We start from the raw sequence: 22,873 nt of genomic DNA, 5'->3' as shown, positions 1-22,873 counted from the left end.
CCGCTTGCCTTTTGGAGCTTGTCACCCATAGGGAAGACTGATACAGCACAAATAGTCTCAGTATAAGCATGCATAGTGTTATGAAGAAATTCAAAGTGCTATGAAGTATATGACAGGGGTAGTCTAACCTAGTATTTGGGATCAGGGAAGGTTCTTGAGAGAGCGGTGCTTTATCAGTTTAATGAGGTGAAGTGTGAGGAGGAGTGAAGTGAGAAATATTCTAGCTTATAGGAACAGCAGATGTAAAGTCCATGGGACACATTTAACATGTTTCTCCTGCATGTTTTATGGTAACATATTTTTCCAATATCCATGTTCTGTTTGACTTCTGTAAACCCCACCAACTGAGCTCTACTCAAGTCTGAAGTGTAGGCAACTTTGAAGGAACTCTGCTTACACTCCTTCTAAGGCAAGCAGTTGGTACAGCCAAATTCTTCAAGTGTTTCTTCCTAAGAGTTTTATAATTTTAGCTTTGAAATTCAGGTCTTTGATTCATTTTGAGTTAATCTTGAGATGTGGTGTGAGATAGGGGTCAAACCTCATTCTTTTGTATGTGGATATGTAGTTTCCTCAGCACCATTTATTGAAAAGACTATTCTTTCTCCATTGAATGGTCTTCTCACCTTTGTCAAAAATCAGTGGCCCATAGATGTATTATGGGTCCCCTCTCATTCTTGAAATTGGTCATTTGTGTCTTTTATTGATCCAAAATAGTTAGAAGTTATCCCCTTTTTTGACTTAAAAAAAAAACCAGCTGCTGCTTTCACTGGATTTCTCTATCTCTTTTCCCATTTCATTAATTTCTGCTCATAACTTGATTTTTGCCCTATTCACATGAGTTTAGTTTGCTCCTCTTTTTTGTTTCCCTCTATAGTGTAATTTTAGATCATTGATTTAGACCTTTTTCTTCTTTTTAATATAAGCATGTAAAGCTATAAACTTCTTCTCTAAGCACTGTTTTTGCTGCATCCTACAAATTGTAATTTGTGTTTTTATTTTCATTTTGTTAAACTTTTTCACTTTTTGTTTTGATTTCTTTATTTACCCATTGGTTTAGATAAGTGAGATGCTTAATTTCAAATATATGGAGATCTTCTAGATGTCTCATATTTATTATTTCTAATTTAATTCTGTTGTGGTCAGATAACATAACCTGCAAGATTTCATTCTTCTGACATCTATGGAAACTTGTTGTGTGTCCCATCCTATATGCTATCTTGGTGCATGTTCTCTATGCACTTAAAAAAAATGTGTATTCTGCACTTTGGGGGATAGTGTTCTATAAATATCAATTACATTAAGGTGGTTGGTAGTATCACTGAGATCATTTCTGTACTATTGTCTCTTCATTTTATCAGTTATCGAGAACAGCATGTTAAAATCTCGTTAGATTGTGGATCTGTTTATTTGTCTCCTTAATTATGTCAGTTTTTGCTTCATGTATTTTGAAGTTTTACTATCACGTACATAAACATTTAGAATTTTTATCTCTACCTGATGTGTCGATCCTTTTATTATTATGACTTGTCTCCCTCTGCCTTGAACAAAATTTCTTGTCTTGCTGTTTTGTCTGATTTTAACATAGATACACAGCTTTCTTAATGCTTGCTAATTGCATAGTCTCTTTCTATCCTTTTACTTTCAACCTCCTTATAGCTTTGTATTTCCAGTCCATCTCTTTGGGACAGCATATAGTTGGGTCTTGCTGGGAGGCCAGAGTGTTTTTCTCTGTGTTCCTATTCTGTACTCAGCTCACAGCCTTCCCCGTGCTCCTACACTTCACATGGATTGTCTCCACACTTGTGTTCCTCTCACCCAGCAGGAGACTGCTTGTGCTGGTTACTTAGTGCTTGCTCTTCTGGTGGTTGAGGGCCAAGAGGAGGGTCCAATCCCAGTCTTAAGAGGACGCTGGGTTCCTGTGTCTGTAGGATGGACCTTCTTAGCGATCCAGTCCCCTGCAAGCAGTGGGAGACCTCTCAGGTCGTGGGCCCAGGTTGGTTTCCTGCCTCAATCTCAGAACAGCAGGTTTTAATTTTTTCCCTCCCCCAGATGTAGGACCCTGGGCCCGACAGGTTTTTCTGACCTTCCTCAGAAACTTAAGGCCTTTGTTCACCAGGCAGAGGGTTGGCTGCCTTTCTGACCTTGGCAGCCGCTCTCTTCCTCCAGGCCCACACCCTGGAGACGGCTCTCTCCAGTCTCATTCCCTGAGTCCAGTCTTTTGCGTACAAACAGCCATGAATTCTCCTTCTGTCTGTAGCTCTCAGAAGTTCTACTCTAGCCCACAGTTAGCCTTTAGTGGGCCATTAAAATGGTGAGCTGATTTCTTCCCAATTGCTTGTACAGCACTTGCCATCCCTTCCTCCCGTGTTCTGCCACATGTGAGCCAGTCCTGTGTCCCATCTCTCCTTGGAGGTGCTTGTCTTTCCTTAGGTTTCAGGCCACGTGATTGCCCTGAGACCTTAGCTCTCTGGTAGATGCAAGAAAGTTATGATGTTATAGGCTATTCTGTCTTTTTTCTTGTTGTTAAGGAGAGGAAGCAATACATGCATACATTTTCTACATGCTCACTTGAGTTTTAAATTATATTTTTCTTTATAACAATTATCACCTAGCATATTATATATCTTTTTCTTTATTACCTGTTGTCTACTGCCAGAATGTAGGTTTGTTTGAGAGCCAGGACTTTGTTTTGCTTACAACTATATCCTCATCATCTAGAATAGCACCTGATACATGATAGTTACTCAGTAAGTTTGATAAATGAATGATGTTTTGATCATGTCAAGGAATACTCATGCTACCTGTGTTGAAATTAATATTCAATTTATTACAGTTACAAATTTTAAAACCAGTTCTGCATTCAACTAGAACTTAAACATCTAGAATATCCACTCAGTAATCTAGTAAGTTTTGTGCCAAAAGTAAAGCAATCACTTTAACTCAACCTTTAACTAATATTTCCTTAGTTCATAAATTTGACAGATTAAGCTCTATTTGCCTTAACCCAATGAAATTGGATAGAAACTTTAAGTTGTCCCTGGAGCCCGAGTTTATTTTCAGGGGCATTCAACTCACCTTGTGGGGATAGGCTAGCTATCCTATCTGGTGGCCAAATTCTTCTCACTATATCAGCCAGAATCCCAAACCCATATCTTTTAGCTGGGACTCAATTTCACAGAAAATATGACATACATGCCTTGGGTATCTTTCAGCTTTCTACCAGTTTTAATTGTAACTTTCTTCAACTTTTTAGTCACCTGATTTGGATAGGTGGAATTTTGCATCCTGACAAAATTCAATTTAATTCTCCCTCCCCCATTCTGTTGTGACTGCTTCTTGACCACCTGTTTTGCATATAAGAGACTCTGTACCCACTTTAGCCACCATTTTATAGTTATTTATGAACACATATTAGGCTTCTTTGTAGCTTCATCCCCCTTTCCCTCCTTCTCTAGAGTCTAGATAAGAAGTCAGCAAGTGTTTTCTATAAAGGGCCAGATAAATATAATACTCTGTCCCAACTACTCAACTCTGTCCTTGTAGAACAAAGGCAGTATGTAAATGGATGTTTGGTTTTTTTTTTTAATTTATGTATTGTCAAGTTAGCTAACATACAGTGAAGTCTTGGCTTCAGGAATAGATTTCCATGATTCATCACTTGTATACAACACCCAGGACTCATCCCAGCAAGTGCCCTCCTCAATGCTCATCACCCATTTTCTGCACTCCTCAACCTCCAACCCCCATCAATCCTCAGTTTGTTCTCTGTATTTAAGAATCTCTTATGATTTGCCTTCCTCTCTGTTTGTATCTTATTTTTCCTTCCCTTTCCCTATGGTAATCTGTTAAGTTTCTCAAATTCCACATATGAGTGAAATCAAATGATATCTGTCATTCTCTGAATGACTTATTTCACTTAGCTTAATACCCTACAGTTCCATCCAGATTGTTGTAAATGGCAAGATTTCGTTCTTTTTCATCACTGAGTAGTATTCCATTTGAGCTCTTTCCATAATTTGGCTATTGTTGATAGTGCTGCTGTAAACATTGGGGTACATGCACCCCTACGAATCATCACTCCTGAATTCTTTGGATAAATTCCTAGTAGTGCTATTGCTGGGCCATAAGGTAGGTAGTTCTATTTTTATTTTTTTGAGGAACCTTCACAGTGTTTTCCAGAGTAGCTGCACCAGTTTGCATTCCCACCAACAGTGCAAGATGGTTCCCCTTTCTCCACATCCTCACCAATCTCTGTTGTTTCCTGAGTTGTTCATTTTAGTCTCTCTACCAGCATGAGGTGGTATCCTAGTGTGGTTTTGATTTGTATTTCCCTGATGATGAGTGATGTTGAGCATCTTTTCATGTATCTGTTAGCCATCTGGATGTCGTCTTTGGAAAAGTGTCTATTCATGTCTTCTGCCCATTTCTTCACTGGCTTATTTGTTTTTCGGGTATTGAGTTTGGTAAGTTCTTTGTAGATTTTGGGTACTAACCCTTTATCAAATATGTAATTTGAAAATATCTTCTCCTATTCCATTAGTTGCCTTTTAGTTTTGTTGATTGTTTCCTTCGCCATACAGAGCTTTTTATCTTGATGAGGTCCCAATAGTTCATTTTTGCTTTTGTTTCCCTTGCCTCTGGAGACATGTCAAATAAGAAGTTGCTTAAAAAAAAAAAAAAAAAAAAAAGTTGCTGTGGCTGAAGTCAAAGAGGTTGTTGCCTGTTATCTCCTGTAGGATTTTGATGGTTTCCTGTCTCACATTTAGGTCTTTCATTTGTTTTGAATCTATTTTTGTGTATGGTGTAAGAAAGTGGTCCATGTTCATTTTTCTGCATGTTGCTGTCCAGTTCTCCCACCGCTATTTGCTAAAGAGACTGTCTTTTTTCCATTGGATACTCTTTCCTGCTTTGTCAAAGATTAGTTGGCAATATATTTGTGGGTCCATTTTTGGGTTTTCTATTCTATTCCATTGATCTGTGTGTCTGTTTTTGTGCCAATACCATACTGTCTTGATGATTATAGCTTTGTAACACAGGCTAAAGTCTGGGATTGTGATGCCTCCAGCTTTGGTTTTCTTTTTCAACGTACATAACTTTGGCTATTTGGGGTCTTTTATGGTTCCGTACAAATTTTAGGATTATTTGTTCTAGCTTTGAGAAGAATGCTGGTGCTGTTTGTTGGGATTGTGTTGAATGTGTAGATTGCTTTGGGTAGTATCGACACTTTAACAATATTTGTTCTTCCAATTCATGAGCATGGAATATTTTTCCATTTCTTTGTGTCTTCTTCAATTTATTTCATAAGTTTTCCATAGTTTTCAGCATACAGATCTTTCACCTCTTTGGTTAGGTTTATTCCTAGGTATTTCATATATTTTAGAGCAACTGTAAATGGAATCGATTCCTTGATTTCTCTTTCTGTTGCTTTGTTATTGGTGTACAGGAATGCAACCGATTTCTATGCATTGATTTTATATCCTGCACCTTTGCTGAATTCATATACCAGTTCAAGCAGTTTTTTGGTGGAGTCTTTTCAGGTTTTCCACGTAGAGTATCATGTCATCTGCAAAGAGTGAATTTGACCTCTTTGCCAATTTGGATGCCTTTTATTTCTTTGTGTTGTCTGATTGCTGAGGCTAGGGCTTCCAACACTGTGTTAAACAAAACAACAGTGGGGAGAGTAGACATCCCTGTCATGTTCCTGATTTCAGGGGGAAAGCTCTCAGTTTTTCCCCACTGAGGAAGGTATTAGCTGTGTGCCTTTCATATATGGCTTTTATGATGTTATATTCCTTCTATCCTGACTTTCTTGAGGGTTTTTATTAAGAAAGGATGCTATATTTTGTCAAATACTTTTTCTGCATCTATTGACAGGATCATATGGTTCTTATTCTTTCTTCTATTAATGTGATGTATCACATTGATTGATTTGCAAATATTAAACCAGCCCTGCAGCCCAGGAATGAATCCCACTTGATCATAGTGAATGACTCCTTTAATGTACTGTTGAATTTGATTTGCTAGTTCATGTTGAGAATTTTTACATCCATATTCATCAGGGATATTGGCCTGTAATTCTCCTTTTTAGTGGGGTCTTTGTCTGGTTTGGGAATCAAGGCAATGCTGACTTCATAGAATGAGTCTGGAAGCTTTCCTTCTGTTTCTATTTTTTGGAAACACCTTGAGAAGAATAGGTATTAACTCTGCTTTAAACGTCTGGTAAAATTCCCCTGGGAAGCCATCCTGCCCAGGATTCTTAATTTGTTGGGAGATTTTTGATAATCCATTCAATTTCTTTGCTGGTCATGGGCCTGTTCAAATTTTCTGTTTCTTCCCTTTTGAGTTTTGGTAGTGTGTGGGTGTCTAGGAATTTGTCCATTTCTTCCAGATTTTCAAATTTGTTGGCATATAATTTTTAATAGTATTCTCTAATAATTGTATTTCTCTAGTGTTGGTTATGATCTTTCCTCTTTCATTCGTGATTTTTATCTATTTGGGTCCTCTCTCTCTTTTCTTTTTGAGAGGTCTGACTAGGCATTTATCAATTTTGTTTATTCTTTCAAAAAACCAGTTCTAAGATTCATTCATCTGTTCTGGGTTGTTTGTTTGTTTGTTTGATTTTGGATTCTATCTTGTTTATTTCTGCTCTAATCTTTATTATTTCTCTTCTGCTGGCTTTGGGCTTTCTTTGCTGCTCCTTTCTATTCTAGTTCCTTTAGGTGTAAGGTTGGGTGGTATATTTGGGGCCTTTCTTGCTTCTTGAGATAGGCCTGAATTACAATGTATTTTCCTCTTAGAACTGCCTTTACTTCATACCAAAGGGTTTGGTCTGTCATGTTTTCATTTTCATTTCTTCCATATATTTTCTAATTTCTTCTTTAATTTCCTGGTTGACCCATGCATTCTTTAGTAGGATGTTCTTTAACCTCCATGTATTTGGGGGCTTTCCAGATTTTCCTTGTGGTTGATTTCAAGTTTCATAGTGTTGTGATCTGAAAATATGCATGGTATGATCTCAATCCTTTTTTATTTTGTGACCCAGTATGTGATCTTTTTGGAGAATGTTCCATGTGCACTCAAGAAGAATGTGTATTCTGCTTTTGGATGAAAAGTTCTAACTATATCTGTTAAGTCCATCTGGTCCAATGTGTCATTCAGTCCATTGTTGTAAGTGGAGCATTAAACTCCCCTACAATCATGGTATTAATGTCTATACATTTACTTATGTTTGTGATTAACTGATGTATATATTTGGGTGCTTTCACATTGGGGGCATAAACATTTACAATTGTTAGCTCTTCTTGATGGATATCCCCCTTAATTATGATATAATGCCCTTCTTCATCTCTTATTACAGTCTTTGTTTTAAAATCCAGCTTGTCTGACAGAAGTATGGTTACTCTGGTTTTCTTTTGCTGTCCAGTAGCATGATAGATTGTTCTCCATCCCCTCACTTTCAATCTGCAGCTGTCCTCAGGTTTATAATGAGTCTTTTGTAGTCAGCATATAGATGAATCTTGTTTTTTGTTTGTTTGTTTGTTTTTTGTTTGTTTTAATTCATTCTGATACCCTGTGTCATTTGATTGGGGCAGTTCATCTACATTCAGAGTGATTAATTGAAAGATACGGATTTCGTGTCATTATGTTATCTGTAGATTTCATGCTTGTGGTGATGTCTCTGGTCCTTTGTAGTCTTTGCCACTTTCTGCTCACAGAGTCCCTCTTAGGATCTCCTGCAGGGCTGGTTTAGTGGACACAAACTCCTTTAGTTTTTGTTTGTCTGGAAAAGCCTTTATGTTTCCTTCTATTCTGAATGATAGCCTTGCTGGATAAAGGATTCTTGGCTGAATATTTTTCCTATTCGGAGCACTGAATATTTTCTGCCACTCCCTTCTGGCCTACCAAGTTTCAGTGGACAGGTCTACTGCTATCCTTATGTGTCTGTCCTTGTAGGATAAGGCCCATTTGTCCCTCACTGCTTTCAGAATTCTCTCTTTATCTTTGTATTTTATTATTTTCACTATGATACATTGTGGTGTTGACCTGTTGTTGATTTTGAAGGGAGTTCTCTGTGCCTCTTGGACTTGGATGCCTGTTTCCTTCCCCAGATTAGGGAAGTTCTCAGCTATAATTTGCTCAAATAAACCTTCTGCCCCTTTCTCTCTTCTTCTTCTGGAACTCCTATGATATGGATATATTTTGCTTCAACGAATCACTTAGGTCTCTAATTCTCCCCTCATGGTCCAATAATTTCCTTTTCCCTCTTTTTTTCAGCTTGATCATTTTCCAAAACTTTATCTTGTTTCACCTATTCTCTCCTCTGCTTCTTCCATCCTTGCTGTCACTGCATCTAGTTTATTTTGCATCTCATTTACAACATTTCTTAATTCATCGTGACTATTTCTTAGGTCTTTGAGCTCTGCAGCAATACATTCTCTGCTGTCTTCTATGCTTTTTTCAAGGAGCATGACAGTGTTCTGATGAAACTTTATTAAACAGATTGAGGGGAGACAGATTTGGCCCACAGGTGTTATCTGCTGACCTTGGTTTTTGTACAGCCTTCAAGCTAAGACTGATTCTTATATTTTTAAATGGTTGAAAAAAATCGAAAGAAGGATAATACTTCATGACATATTAAAATTACATGAAATCCAAATTTCATAGTCCATAACTAAAGTTTTATTGGAAAAGAGCCACCACACTTATTTATGAGTTGTCTCTGGCTGTTTTTGTGCTACAACAGCACAGTTGAGTAGTTGCAACTGACATGTTAAGGCCTGTAAAGCCTGAAACATTTACTCTCTGGTCCTTGACAGAAAAGGTTTGCCAAGTCCTGGTCTAGATCTAGATGACCAAATGTTAGAGTTGCTTAAGGCCTGCTCCTTGTCCCTTCTCTTTTAATCACTCTGTACTCTCTCCCTAGGGATGGCTTCACGTACCCACAGGGCCAATTAACAGTGGCTCACAAATTTATAATTCCAGTACAGACCCCTTGTACCCTATGTACTCTAGACTAGGGTATTCATTGCCTACCTGAATCTCTACTGGGAGGTCTGAAAGGTACCTCCATAGTACACATATCCAAGTGAATTAATGAGCTTCAAATTTGAGTTTCTTTCCTTGCCCTGTATCTTAGAGAATAGCTCCATCATGCATGTGGCTCACTCAAGCCAAAATGTGGCTGTCATCCTTGATATTTCTCTCTCCTCTACATCCCTCCTCACCATGCATATCTAATCTGTTACCAACTCTTGTCATATTTAGGTCCTCATATTTCTGAAAATCCACATATTAGGTTCTCAAAGACCAAGATCTTTCTAGCTTTTGTCTGACCCCTATTTGCATGTCCAGCCTCATTTTCTGTCTGCTGTTAATCACACTGGCCTTCTTTACATCCCTCTAACAGGCTTTCCTCCTCCTTGCTGTGAGGCCTCTCACACTTTGCTCTCTGCATGGAGCACTTCCTCTCTGTGTTAGGTAGAGCACGTACCATGAGCTGCTGCAACAAACTTTAAATTCTCAATGACTTCACAGAGTAAAAGTCTGTTTCTTTCTTAAAATCCATTGTAGGTATCCCAGATGGGCTGGTGGCCTCCCAGGTCTTTCGGAGACCCAGGTCCCTTCTGGCTATGGTTCTGTAATCCCATAGGGCCTTAAGAGGATTTCATTGGCTCCTCTGCATCTGGTGGATAGATGGCTGAGCAGAGGAGGGGAATGAGAAATGTAGAGGATCACATAGGTGGTTTCAAATGGGCTCTGCCCAGAAATGATCCCTTCTACCCAGGTTGCATCAGCTAGAATAGAGTCCTGTGACCACATCTAGCTGCCTAGGAGGCTAGAAGACAGTCTAGCTGTGTGCCCAGAAAGTAGAGGAAACTGTTTTGGTTAATACAGAGGATTCTGTGCCATACAGTCTGTTCTCCACTGCACTCACAAATTCCCCCCTCCCCATACTTTGGATCTCAGGGAAGCCTTCCCTGTTTCCCTGATTGGAACAAATCACCTGAGGACTTCACACACCCTCCCTTGTGGCACTAATCACAGCTTCAGAGCTATCCTCTTTCGTGTTACTACTTCTTCAATGAGTGTTTCCCACCAGGCAGTGCTTCCTGAGGACAGGAGTTCTAGCCGTTTTGCTCATTTCCAACCCAGTGCTTGGCATATGGAGGCATTCAGTAATACTTATTGATTGGATGAACACAAATGAAAGAGAATAAATAAAGTGGGGCTCCAGAGAAAGATAAACTGAAGGGCCCTCTCTCTCGCAGCCCTCAGGCCTTAATTGTCTTCCATAGGTCCTGAGTCTGACCTTAGATACCCAGGCATCTGAAAGGCCACTGCCCAACTCTTGGGCCCTCTGATACTGTTCTGTTGCTAATAGACACCCTCCCTAAGGATGTTCCAGCCACTCTGCTCAACAAAGGTTGGGTATTTTTTGCCCTTCAGAGGCCGGCCTCGTGGGGATAGAGCAGCGTTTGGGCCACAGACAGCCATGAAGTCTTCCTTACTGGCTCTGCTTATCCTTTAGATGAATGGGTCCCCCTGACTGCCTGCCCCCTGTCCCTCCCCAGATCAGTGTCCAGGACAGGCCTTAACGAAAGACATCATCAAGAATGCTGTCAACAGACTGAGGCGTGTAGAGGTTGCACTGAGGAAGGTGAAGTGTCAGACAGATTGTATCCTGAAGTCAGAGTCAATGCCCTGCCAACCTTCCAGAGTCCTTGTGAGACAAGTGCTATATGTGTTTGTCCCTGTTTTGTCACCAACATCTTCATTACTTGGTCTGGGCTACATTTCCGGTGTGGAGAAAGGAAAACAGTTCTTAACTTTCAAACAAGAAACTATGATGTGGAATTTTGGACAGGGGTGGGGCAGGGTCCTCTGGGTGTGAGCAGGTGACGTTGTAGGGACAGACGCTGCCCGCAACTGAGTCCGAGCACAGCAGCATAACTAAGCCGGCTCCACCTCAGCCCTAGCAAGCATGCGGCCTACAGTGTGGGGACTGGCAGCACCTGGGCAGTGGGGGGGCAGTGTCGACCTGAAGCTTTTCCCCACCTTCCTTACAGATCGCGAAGGAAGATGCCATCCTGCCGGTAGCTCTCTTCCCGTCTCTCTGCGAGCTCATCTTTCATAACAACCCTCTGGTGGCCCATACACGAGGTATGGTACCTGCAAGGCTGTGCCCCCGTCCTGGTGCCCAGGGGCAGCGTGGGCACCCCTTAGCCCCACCTCATCAATGTCCAGCCCTGGGTTCTTTGGAGATGGAGAGAAGCACAGATACTGCCGAGCACCTGCTCTGTACCAGCTTACCTGACAGCAGCCCTGTGTGGCAGGCATCACTGTCCCCGTGCACAGTGAAGGAAGCTGAGGATCCAGGAGGTTCATAACCTAATCAAAGTCCCACAGCAATAAAGAGGCAGAGCAGGGAATGGAATACAGAATTATCTAGATCCTGTGTGAGATCCTTAAGTAACACCCTGCTTTGTAGAGCAGTTCTGCTGTGACCTCATTTCCTACTTCCCAGTTGGGGAGGGGTACAGGGCCCTCCCACCCAGAGCATCCTGGGTATACTGGGTGCTGCATTAGCAGCTGCATCTTGTTGGCACTTTAGAATCCTGGGTCCTGGAGTGACACCAGCAGAGTTCTCATCCTTGCTTTTCACTATCCTTGTTATCTTGGGCAAATTTCTTAACCTGTCTGTGCCTCAGTTTCCTCACGTATTGAATGGGAATAATATAGGTACCTACCTCCTGTGGTTGGTCTGAAAATGAAGTAAGTTAATACATGTCCAGCAGTTTGAACAGTGCTGGACACATAAGAAGCTCCCAGTAAATATCCGCTAATAGTAATCTCACTTCCCCATCGTGGCTCCAGGGGTCCCTCCATTGCTGAAAACCTTCCTCCAGGAGCACCTGGGTATCCACTTGATTCGAAGGAAGATAGTAAAGGCTAAGCATCATATTTTGATGCCTCGGAAGGACTCTCGGAAGGTAAGCTTCCAGGGCAGGACTGCCAAGCCCAGAGGAAGTGGAGCCTATTTTAATGCATGCAAATTGACCTGGGGAGGGAGAACCCATCCCACTCATGGATTCCTTCCCTTAGGTCTGTAGTAGTGGCATTGTCTTCTTTCCATGTCTGTTACATACAGACGCATCTAGGGTCACAGGGACCCAGGTGTCAGAGTAGGTAGAAGCTACTATGTGAATGTCATGGAGTCCTACCCCATGGAGAAGGAGCTGTGGAGAAGTGAGGGAGAAATCAGTCTGAAGACCCAGGGATAAGCCTGGCTTCGTCACTTTCCACAGCCACCTGAACTTGGGCAAGAGCTTCACTCTCTGAGCTTCATCTTCTCAACTCTAAGCCTCTGAGCTGCTGAGAGGACTGGATGAAGCAACAGATACAAAAATATGTTATGAGTTGCCTGGCTGGTTCAGTTGGTAAAGCATAAAACTAAGAGTTGTGAGTTCGAGCCCCAAGTTGGGTGTAGAGAATACTTAAAAATAAAATCTTCAAAAATAAATGCTATAACCCCCCAAGCCACTATCCATGCAAGTAGTAGCCACCTGTAGGAGTCATGGATGGCTGTGCCAAGCCTAGAATATGCATCTTATGCCTCTGCCTCTGGAAGCATTTCCTTACATTGAGAGCAGTCCGCTCCCATAGCCAGTGGTCTTAGACTTGCCTTCTGGGATGCCATAAAGTAAGTCATTTCCCTCCCTCATCTGAAGAATTGCAGAAATTTCTGTGAAATGCTTCCCCTCCTGAACTTTAGCCTTCCTGTAGCTCTAAAAGCTGAATTGGGCATTGCTGGTCCCCAAAGTTAAATAGTTATTCCCTTTCCACCTCCTCTACAGCTTCTGTCCAGCCAAGCTCTATTCTGGAGCCCTAGACCAGCGCCACATTACAAGCCAGAAATAGACAGAAATTCAAAAGGTTTCCATCATATTCCTCTTGTTTGTTGCCTCCTCTAAGGATCGGACTACCTTGTTCCCATCAGCCAGCAGAGTGAGCCAGATGCTAAGTTTATAATCCTCATCCCCCAAGACGATTGGCTTTTGCTAATTAAGGAAGCTGAGAATTTCAATAGGAAAGAAGTTATTTCCTTAGTTCTGAACCCTGAGAGAGACTTGCCTTGTGAAACTTCATCTAAGGTATGGGAACCAGCATCCTAAAAGGGGCCTGGTGCTGCTGCCTACCAGAAAGTGCAGGACCATCTCCCACAGGCTTTCCTAGGAGTCCCTGAGGAAGGTCAGGTGCACTGTGTTAAACCTTGATCAGAACAATGAGGCTATTGAGAGCCAGAGTGATATGATAAGGGATGCAGAATGAAGCCCAGAGCCCAGTATGGAAATCAGGTAGTCCGGGCTCTGCCATCAAATAATTCTGTGACCTTGGACAAGGCATTTTACCTCTCTGAGCCCTAGTTTCCTCTTTTATAAAATAAAGATAATTATTTACTGGGTAGTTTGAGGTGTAAATAAAGCAACATCCGTCATGTATAGGGCACATTGTAGATGCCCAGTTAGTGTGATTTCACTCCCTCCCTCCCCCTAGGAGCCCTCACCCAGTCCTCTGATCACTGTACCAAATGGCCTTAGGCTTGTGAGGTCCAGGAGGAGAGACTCTGATTAGGAAGCAAAACAATCCAGCCTTTCTCCCATGACAGGTGAAAACCCAAGTTCCAAAGGTGCCAAAGCAGCCTCTGATTCTTCATCACCTACCCGTGCCCACAATCAAGTCTCCCTCAAAGGAGATGCCAGAGTCTGAGGCAGCGCCAACTAAAGAGCTGTCCACCACCAGAAGCAGTCCTCTGGAGCCAGAGATGCCCATCGAGGGCCTGGAGGGCCTTTCCCTGTCCCACCGGCCCTTTGTGCCACTGCCTCCCATCTGCTCTGACTCTACTGTGCATAGTGAAGAGACCATGTCCCACCAGAGCAACAGACCTGGCCACCTCAGCCCAGAGCACCTGTCAGATGAGGACACCAAGAGCACAGAGTCCATATTCTTGACCCAGGTACCTGGATACCCCTGCCCTTGCCTTGTGCTTAGCTCCCAGAGGCTCCTATACCACCACTGCGTAGCTGGGTTGCTGCAGGCAGCCGGAAGTAAGCACAGGGCAGGTCTGGAAACCAGAAGGAAGCACCCCTGGCAAGACCTGCAGGCTCGTCTGGGAGACCTGCTGAGCCAAGGCCTCCGGTGGGGGTACCCAAAGGGACAGGTCATGGTCCTGTGGCACAGACAGCATCTGGGGTCTGGCTGGGGCATGGTTCTGACTAGTTTTTCAGAAGGGCTTCCTGCTGCCTCTGCCTATCTACATAAGTCACGTCACTTCTGATGCTGTCTCTGAATCCTGGGAATACAGATTGCTGAGATACAGATCTTCGAGATGTCCTTAGTCTGATGGGGGTTGGATTGTAGGAACAATGCATTGTCAGTGCCAAGACTGAGGAAAACCCAGGGGCTGGGAGCCTGGACGCAAGAGGGATCCTCTGCCCAGACCAGGAGGGCTCCTGAAAGAGGTTCCGACGAGCTGAGCTTTGCAGGCTGAGTAGGCAGTAACAAGGTGCGAACCTGGGCAGGAAGGGTGTTCTGGGCAGAGCAAACAACATGAAGCAGGCTGCAGAGGAAAGAAATTAAAATGGCATGTGCAGAAACCACAAATGGGTCAGTGTCTGGGCAGCAGAAGGGTGACATGTAAGAAGAGGGAAATATGAGGCTGGAGGCATTGGCAGGGCCTCCTTGAACTTTTATTATTGTACCATTGCCTTTGCTCATCTCCCTACCTCCAGTCTTGCCCTTCCAATCTGCCAGATCTTTCCAAGTGGTACATCCATCTCTTATTCTACAGATGACTTACAGTGACACACAAATTTATACAATATAAAAGTATCTTTATGAACTGTATCAGAACCTTTTAGAACAAAGCAGAGTATAAATAAATATTTTAAAATGAACTTGAGAAAGTTGGATGAAAGGAAAATACAGACAGGAAAGGAAATGAGTCCCAGGATAATTCTGTCACTCTAACCTGCTCATTATGCTCTGCCACTCTCCTAACAGAGGTATATTGCAAAATGCAATTCTGAGCTTCCTAGGAGCCAAAGTAGGACAATTAACTGTGGGTCACCGTGACTGAAAAGGCTTTATTTTCCTGGTCAAATTGCCCAGGCTGTGACCTCCAGTGCAGTGTTGAATAGAAGTGGCAAGAGCAGACAGGTCTTATTCCTGATTTTAAGGGGAAAAGTTTTCAGTCTTTCACCATTAATTCTGATGTTAGTTGTGGGATTTTCATAAATGTCCTTTATCAGATTGAGGAAGCTTCGTTCTCTTCATAGTTTATTGAGTGTTTTGTTTTTGTTTTTTTAATCACAAAGGGGCATTAGATTTTACCAAATGCTTTTTCTGTGTCTATTGAAATGATTGTGTGGGTTTTGTCCTTTATCTATTGAAATGGTGAATAACATTAATTGATTTCCATTTGCCTAACCCTTGTAAACCAGGGGTAAATACCACTTGATCATGGCATATAGTCCTTTTTTATATGTTGCCAATTTGGGTTGCTAGTATTTTTTGAAGATTTTTGTGTTACATTCATAGGAATGTTGGTTTCTATCGTCCTTTTGTGATGTCTTTCCTTAGTTTTGGTTTTGGGGTAATATTGACCTCAGAGAATAAGCTGGGAGTATTCCCCTTTCTCCTAATTTTTGTAAGAGTTTGTGAAGGATTGGTGTTAATTCTTTAAATGTTTGGCATAGGAGCGCCTGGGTGGCTCAGTCGGTTAAGTGTCCAGTTCTTGATTTTGGCTCAGGTCACGATCCCAGGGTCATGGGATGGAGCCCTGTGTCAGGCTCTGAGTGGAGATTCTCTCTCTCCCTCTATGCTTCCCTCATTCGTGTGTGCGCTCTCCTCTCTCTTTCTCTCTCTCAAATTAAAAAAAAAACAAACAAATGTTTGGTAGAATTCACTAGTGAAGACATCTGGTCCTTGGCTTTTCTTTGTGGTAATTGTTTCAATTACTAATTCAGTCTCTACTTGTTACAGGTCTGTTCAGATTTTCTATTTCTTTTCAGCCACAGGCTTTAATGAAGGGCATAAACTATATCCCAACATTAAATACAGGTTTCATTAATATGTTTCTTATAAAACCATTAGGTTAGGCTAAAAATGGGAGTTCAGATAATGTTCCCTCACTCCCTTAAAACTCTTTTGTGGCTTGCCATAGTGAGGATAAAGAAAATAAAAACAAAAACAAGGGGCGCCTGGGTGGCTCAGTCACATAAGCATCCGACTTCGGCTCAGGTCACGATCTCATGGTTCCTGGGTTTGAGCCCCACATCAGCCTCTCTGCTGTCAGCATGGAACTCGCTTCGGATTCTCTGTCCCCTCTCTCCCTGCCTCTCCCCTGATTGTAAGCTCTCTCTCTCGAAATAAACATTTTTTAAAAATAGAAAAAACAAACCCCCTCAGGTTGGCTTTTAAAAGTCCTTCTTGATCCGAGGCCTGCTTATTGCTCCAGTTGCCCATCTCTTCACAGTAACCCCAACAATACCAATATGGAGCTCCCCCAAATACACCTTACAGCGTCTTATCTGTGGGTCTCGGCCCCTGCTATTCCTTGCCTACAACAGCCCTCTCTCCTCATCACCTGTAGCTCACCCCTCTCCCCACCCTGCCTGGGGATGGCTCTCCTGCTTCTTCAAGACTTAGCGCAGGTTAAGGCATCTCTTCTTCCAGGGAGCTTCCCAGTCACCCCCCACCCCAGACGGGGTTAGGGCTTCCTGCGGGCTCCCCCAGAACCTTTGTGCTCCATTCTCCTACTGCACTTACCAAGGTGCATGATCATTGCCTGCTTTCGTATCTGCCTGCTCTCACCCCAGTCTTGGTTCTTGCCCTTAACGGGGCCCAGCATGGGGACTCGCACAGAGCTAATGCCGGCGTCTGTTAATGGAATGAATGAGTACGTTTTTCTTTTGGTCACAGGTGAGTGGGTTGCCTTCCTCCATCCACCAGAAGGATGATTCAGCCGTGAAGGAGGAGGAAGAGCAAAGACCACCCCGCACAGCCCCCAGAGAGGTAAAGAGGGCTTGGAGGAAGCTCCCATCTGCCTCCCTCCCCAGCAAGTATCGTGGCTATGAGGAGCTGCTGACGGCCAAGCCTGATCCAGCCTTTATTGAGCCAAAGGGTATGTGAGGAGAATGGCTCCAGGGCAAGGGGCCCTCTCTGCAGCCTGGAGCAAGTTGGGGCAAAGCTAACTTTGCCCGGGATGCTGTCCTCTCCGTGTCTGTCAAAGGGCCCCTGAGGATATCCTGGTTTGGAGCCTTACATATCAAGACCCCTGGCCTGGGCCTTCATTGGATTTTCAGGAGCCACAGCTCTTCCAAAATTCCAGCCAGTCCAGGCCCAGCTGCTCTGGTTGGAGAAGTGTCTCCAGGAAGGGTTTGATGAACAGACACCCAGACTGGCCAGATTCCTGAGTTCCTTCCCAGCCTAGCTGAGTCCCAAATTGAACATCCAAAATCCTCTCTATGTGACTTGAGGCAAGGGGGTAGTGCTCCCTCGGAGCCCCTTATTTCACACTGATGTGTTAGTAGTAGTTGTGCTCTCAGAGGAACTAGCACTTGACTGTGTGCTCTCTTGGGTGCCAGTCCCTATGGCATAACCCACTGTGTTTAACGAGGTTATGTCAGGGTCATTCCTTCTCTCCATGCCAGTGCTACTTTTCCATGAGGATCTGTGCACACAGGGGACAGTTATTCAGGGAATGGGTGGAGGAGGTCCGGGCACTGCAGATCAGGGAGAGATGAAGCAGTGTGTTCTTGGGGCCTCTCCAATCCTTCCACCCAGGGCTGCTGTGAGACTGGGGAATGAAGAAGTTGGAGGAGGCATTCAGTAGGTGGAGGAGGAGTGCCTTGACCCAACCATGCCTTTTTGCCTTAGGAATCCAGAAGAACACACAGGCCCTGCAGTACGTGCTGAAGCACCCGCTGCTGTTCCGCTCCTCCAAGCCCAGACTTGACACTCTTCAGAAACGCTACGTTCCCAAGGAGAAACGGGTAAATGCGTAACCACCACCTTGTTGTGTGTGCCAGTGGCTCCTCAGGACCCCCAGTTAGACACGTGGCTGTCACCTCAGGACCTTCTGAGGGCTGTGCTTTCCCAGTGCCCCCAGGTGCCCTCCTGCTTGTTGCTGCATCTGCATGAGGGGATGAGGCCAGGAGAGGCAGAGCACTGGACTGTGGTGACACGTTCCTCTTACCTTATGTTAGGCCCAGAGGATCGCCATTCCACCCCCACGGAAGACTCGAGCCCAGCTGTTGGATGACATTCTCATTCGCATGCGGGATCCCCGGAATATTACAGAGGCTCCACTAGGTATAGCTGTGCCCACCCGGTCCCCATCCTCAGTGGCCAGAAGTTTACTCATCTGCTGGTGGGAGGCAGCCGGCATGGACATGTCAGAGCAGGAAGGGCCCTTAGCATCTGCCCCGGCCCTTCCCCATGTGCAGATGGAGAAGCTGGGGCCTGGAGTCACACAGCACGTTACAGGCCAGAACTAAGGCTTGAGGTAGAATTCAGAGGGGACGTCACTGGCTGCCTAATGCCCCAAGCTGGGGAGGCCATTTTCAGTCCCCGTAGCATCCTCCTCTCACACTGTCCCACTCTCCGGGGTGGGGGGGCTCTGGACGCAGTCTCCACTGCTTCGGGCTAGCTGGGACCCAGAGCGAGTTTGGTGTCCCTCTGGCTTCTCTCCCTGCAGGAGCTGTCCTGCGCCAGCGGACTGAGCAGAGGCTGGTGAACCAGAAGCAATACCTGGAGGCCAAGAGGCTGCTGAAGGAGTTTCGGGCACGCTACCGGCAGCTGGTGCGCTGCTCACTACGGACAGTGTTCAGGGCCACAGCGCCACCCCCAGGCCACCCAGCACTGAGCGAGGGCCAGCCTAGGTTTGGCCGCTTCCTCAAGTTCATGGATGAGTTCTGCCAGGGTCCCACGGCCAGTGACTCAAAAGACTAAGGGCTGCGCACGGGGCAGTGCCCAGCCTGTGCCCCATACCCTCCCTGAGGGCTCCGCACCCTGGACCGCGCCTTGGGGCTGGGTGCGCCGGGTGCAGGCCTCAAACCTTGGTTTGGCCTCGCTCGCTGGCCACAGAGAGTGGGGAACTAACTGGTGAGGACCTCCCCTCCCCGGGCCAGGCAGGACCCAGCGCCTGGCCCAGCAGCAATAAAGAGTGGGTGCACAGAGCAAGGTAGTCCGCGTGCTTTCTTGTAGATGGTCAGGCTGCCACGCTGGAGGAGCACCCGGCTGACACACGCATCCTTTAGGAAACCTGCTTGAGTCGCACATCTCCAACAGAGCTGCGATCGGCAGTGGGCTGAAAAAACAAGGGGGCTGATGGAACAGAGCAGCAGCACGGACTCCGAGGCTCAGAGAAGTTAACTAACCCATCCACAGCCAACAAAGTGTATGTGTGTTGCTGGGGTAGGGGGCAAAACTGAGGCCTCCAGGCCCCCTCCAGGCCCACCATGGGGCCATGGTGGAGTGCTTTTTTATGGGGCAGCTTTTTTCAATTTTGAGGGCAAATGGAGAGGAAGGGGAAGGGGGTTGGGAATTCCCTTATTGGATGGTCATGGCCACAAAGTTGGGACAGGCTGAGGGCAGGACTTACATGGAATTTCCTAAGGTCCTCTCATCCAGGACACGAGCTAAAGTCCCATATGCAAACACTGTGGCTCTAAAACAGATCCTGGGGCCGTGCAGAGTCAGCCTGGGCTCACAGTAAGTAAACTGGTTCTGGCCACAGCAGCCTGTGGGGCTGCCCCATTCTTCTGAGTGCCCAGGAGTCACCATCTGCTCCACAGGTGGATCTAGCGAAGGCCACTGGCACTGAACTCCAGAGATGTGCATTTGGGAATGGACACCGAGTGTGACTGGTCTGAGCAGCCTTGCTGCTAAGGCTACTCTCCTGAGGGTACCTACAATTCAGACCTGGGGAGCAGGCATGTAGGTCCCAGGGTCCAGGAATTGGTGGCACGAGGATTAAGGCTCCTCAGCAAGGCACAAACTCCTACAACTCCAGTTGCAGGTAAGGTGATTATTGAGATCTAATCTTGTCTTGCCGCCACAGGTCTGACAGACGCGTGGTGGAGTGTCTGCTATATTCTGACTGTGAGACTGTTAGGACACAGAAATAGCTTTACTATCATACTTGGCCACACAGTCTCACTCACACACATGGCCAGTTACACAATTACACCTAGCTGTGGTCATACCAGATGCATACATCCGCGTTCACGAAAGTCACACAGTCACGTACACATATCTAGTTACAGAGGGCGTTACGTCACACTTGATACAGGCACCTGGACAGATACATGTAATACAGGGTCACCCACGGTGGCACTCACCTGCAGAGTGTGTTGCTAACTCGCTGCCTTGGGTCTCCTGGGGCCCAAATCCCCTTCCCCTAAAGTTAGGAAGGATACTCTACCCCAACATTTACACTGTAAGCCTTGCTAGGTTCCAGTTCTAGAGAAACGGATTGCATCTTTCAGCCAGAAACACTATCAAACCATAGGCCCTCAGGCTTGAAAGGCTCCTAGGAACGTCCTACCCAGCCTCAAGACAGGAAGCATCTTGCGGTCCCCCTAACAGATTGTTCAGCTCCTTCCTGCACCCCTAGTGATGGGGAACTAACTCCCTCCAAAGGCTGTCGCTTCCTTTGTTGGGAAAGCTATCTGACAGTTCTAACCACTGAGCTAAGCTGTGGCCGAAGTCCCCCCGGGGCTCCTAGCTCTGATTTTTAGCCAGGCATATATCTGCTCTCTCTGCCTAGCCAGGCCAGAGCCCTTCACCAATGTGAGAGCATCCTGAAGAGGCTTCACCTATCCAGGTCAAACGCTCGTGAACTGTTTTTCCACATAGGATACCATCTGAATAAATTAGTTGCCTCTCCTAGTGCCTGTTTTAGGTATGAGAGGCAGCGTATCACACGGTCTACTCAGCCTCCCGTGCAGGTGAATTGCTGCATCTCTGGAAGCCATACAATCGTCTACCAGTTGTGTCCAAGTGAGCAGACTTCAGTTGCTTGGTTTCCTGAGTTTTGACTTCTTTTGAAGAGATGTGAACTAGTTGTCTCAATGAGTAAAGCCTCTGACTAGAATTGTCAAATGAACAGGAATCCATAACTAATCAAGGAAGCCTTTTGGGTGGCACCAACACTCCCTGTTACCAGCACACTCTCCCTGGCACATCTGATCTGCTGCTAGATGATTCAACCCCCTGGGCTGCTTTCACCCAGAGCCCCCTTCCTTTGCCATAAGCAGATGGGAGCTGGCTGCCACACTCTTCTGAGCCTTCTCCAAACTTCTAACAAGAGCAAACCAGAAGAAATCATTTCTCCTACCACTAATTCTCCAAAACTAGGTAGGCCCAGCCTGTTCTCCTCGTCACTTATCCAAGATGGCCAGTAACTACCTGGAGCTGGATGTGGCCACAGGAAAGCGAACTGATTTAGATACAGACTCACAATCCTTGCTACTGTAGGATACCTCCCACCCCTACAGTGGGTGCAGAGGGAAGACTGATTTCTCTGGCCCTGGCAGGCCCAAGTCCAGAAGCTCCAACCCAGAAAGCAGCTGGAACCCTAGGGTTAGCCAAGACCAGTGGCGGAGGATGGCACTACCCTCAGTTGATTAAGCCAGGGCAACAGGAAAAGATTGAATAATCAGTGGCCTTGGAGTCAGAAGACCCAGCTTCCAGGCTATGTTAGGGCCAGAGTCTCCCATCCTTTCACCAGACCGGGCTATCAGGGAATCCATGAGCGTGATATGTAGTACATTTCCTGTTAAGGGCCAAGGGACAAATTCCATTCTTCTACCTCCAAGCAGCTACCTTGTTTCTTGCAAATCATTTCAAATACTCTCTTTTGGAAGAGTCTGGGCCAGATTTCAAAGGACCCTTACGTGCTGGTTTACCATGTATGGCATTTCTTACATCAGTCCTTCAAGTTGGCGTTACAAGTTTAGATGAAACAGGCATACGTTTGTTCTGTGTTTGATGAGAAACTGGCACCAAGGGTATTTTGATGAATTTCTGCTTCCAAAGCTGATTTTAAAATCAGATGTTTGGGGTACTGCCCCAGTATGCAAGGACAGTGTCATCCTGTACATCTGTTCTTTACTCAGACTCTTGTGCCTTCATTAGGAGTAAGAATGGTTGAATAGGAGAATGACAGTTATACACTGGAAATAACTCCAAACTCATGCTCCAGCAGCATGCCATGGAAACCCCATCTCGCCTCCTAATTTCTCCCATCCCAGTCTGAATGCCAAAGTGAGACATTCCAGTGTGGGGCATCTCCCAGAGCAAAGATAGCACCAAAAGTCAAACACACATAGTCTATTAGCCCAGATTTGTCTGAGATTACACGCTAGAGGTTAAAACTTTAACTAGAAACAGAACATTCACTTTCATGAGTTTGCTTTACTGTATTCTCAACTTGGGCCTCTCCTTAAGCAGGCAAACACACACTGAAGAATGCACTCTGGTACTGTTTAAATAAACAACACATCACCCCATTTGATTCTGTGCCATTTCTTTGTGGGCAGAAGCATCCCTGACCAGGCATGCCCTGTTCTGAGTCTTTGTCAAAATGCTCTTTACGATGAGCTGGAGAGGAGGCAGCCCGCAGTGGCGGTCCACAAGGATCCAGGCCCCTTCTCCAATTCCAGTGAAGACAGCAGGTAGAAAACCAATATGCATCCCATTTTCTCTTTATAGGTGGGAAGGGGAAGGGCCCTAAGGACAACAGTGTCTGTACAAATTGAGAGTAACAATAAAACCATTAGATGGCATTTAAGATAATTTTTTTCCCTCA

General features: G+C 45.0%; 1 protein-coding gene across 12 annotated transcripts in view; it reads left to right on the top strand.

Annotated features, from left to right (window-relative positions):
- XRRA1 (X-ray radiation resistance associated 1) overlaps nt 1–19,242 on the top strand; it is a 61,804-nt gene extending 42,562 nt beyond the window's left edge. For 10 of the 12 annotated variants that reach the window (XM_060605618.3, XM_078433093.2, XM_060605616.3 and 7 more), the window contains 7 exons: nt 11,067–11,160; nt 11,875–11,990; nt 13,667–14,014; nt 16,981–17,182; nt 17,938–18,053; nt 18,267–18,372; nt 18,758–19,242. In XM_060605618.3, the coding sequence (XP_060461601.3) occupies nt 11,067–11,160; nt 11,875–11,990; nt 13,667–14,014; nt 16,981–17,182; nt 17,938–18,053; nt 18,267–18,372; nt 18,758–19,011 (1,236 nt within the window). In that variant the 3' untranslated portion in view covers nt 19,012–19,242. The remainder of the gene's footprint in view (nt 1–11,066; nt 11,161–11,874; nt 11,991–13,666; nt 14,015–16,980; nt 17,183–17,937; nt 18,054–18,266; nt 18,373–18,757) is intronic. The other 2 variants (XM_060605621.3, XM_060605620.3) reach the window with 2 other exon arrangements.
- The last annotated feature ends 3,631 nt before the right edge of the window (nt 19,243–22,873 follow it).

The sequence above is a fragment of the Panthera onca genome, chromosome D1 (genome assembly GCF_046562875.1).
Source record: "Panthera onca isolate mPanOnc1 chromosome D1, mPanOnc1 haplotype 2, whole genome shotgun sequence".
Taxonomy (NCBI): domain Eukaryota; kingdom Metazoa; phylum Chordata; class Mammalia; order Carnivora; family Felidae; genus Panthera; species Panthera onca.
Note: the sequence above shows the minus strand (reverse complement) of the source record. Positions and strands in the feature narration are given on the sequence as shown.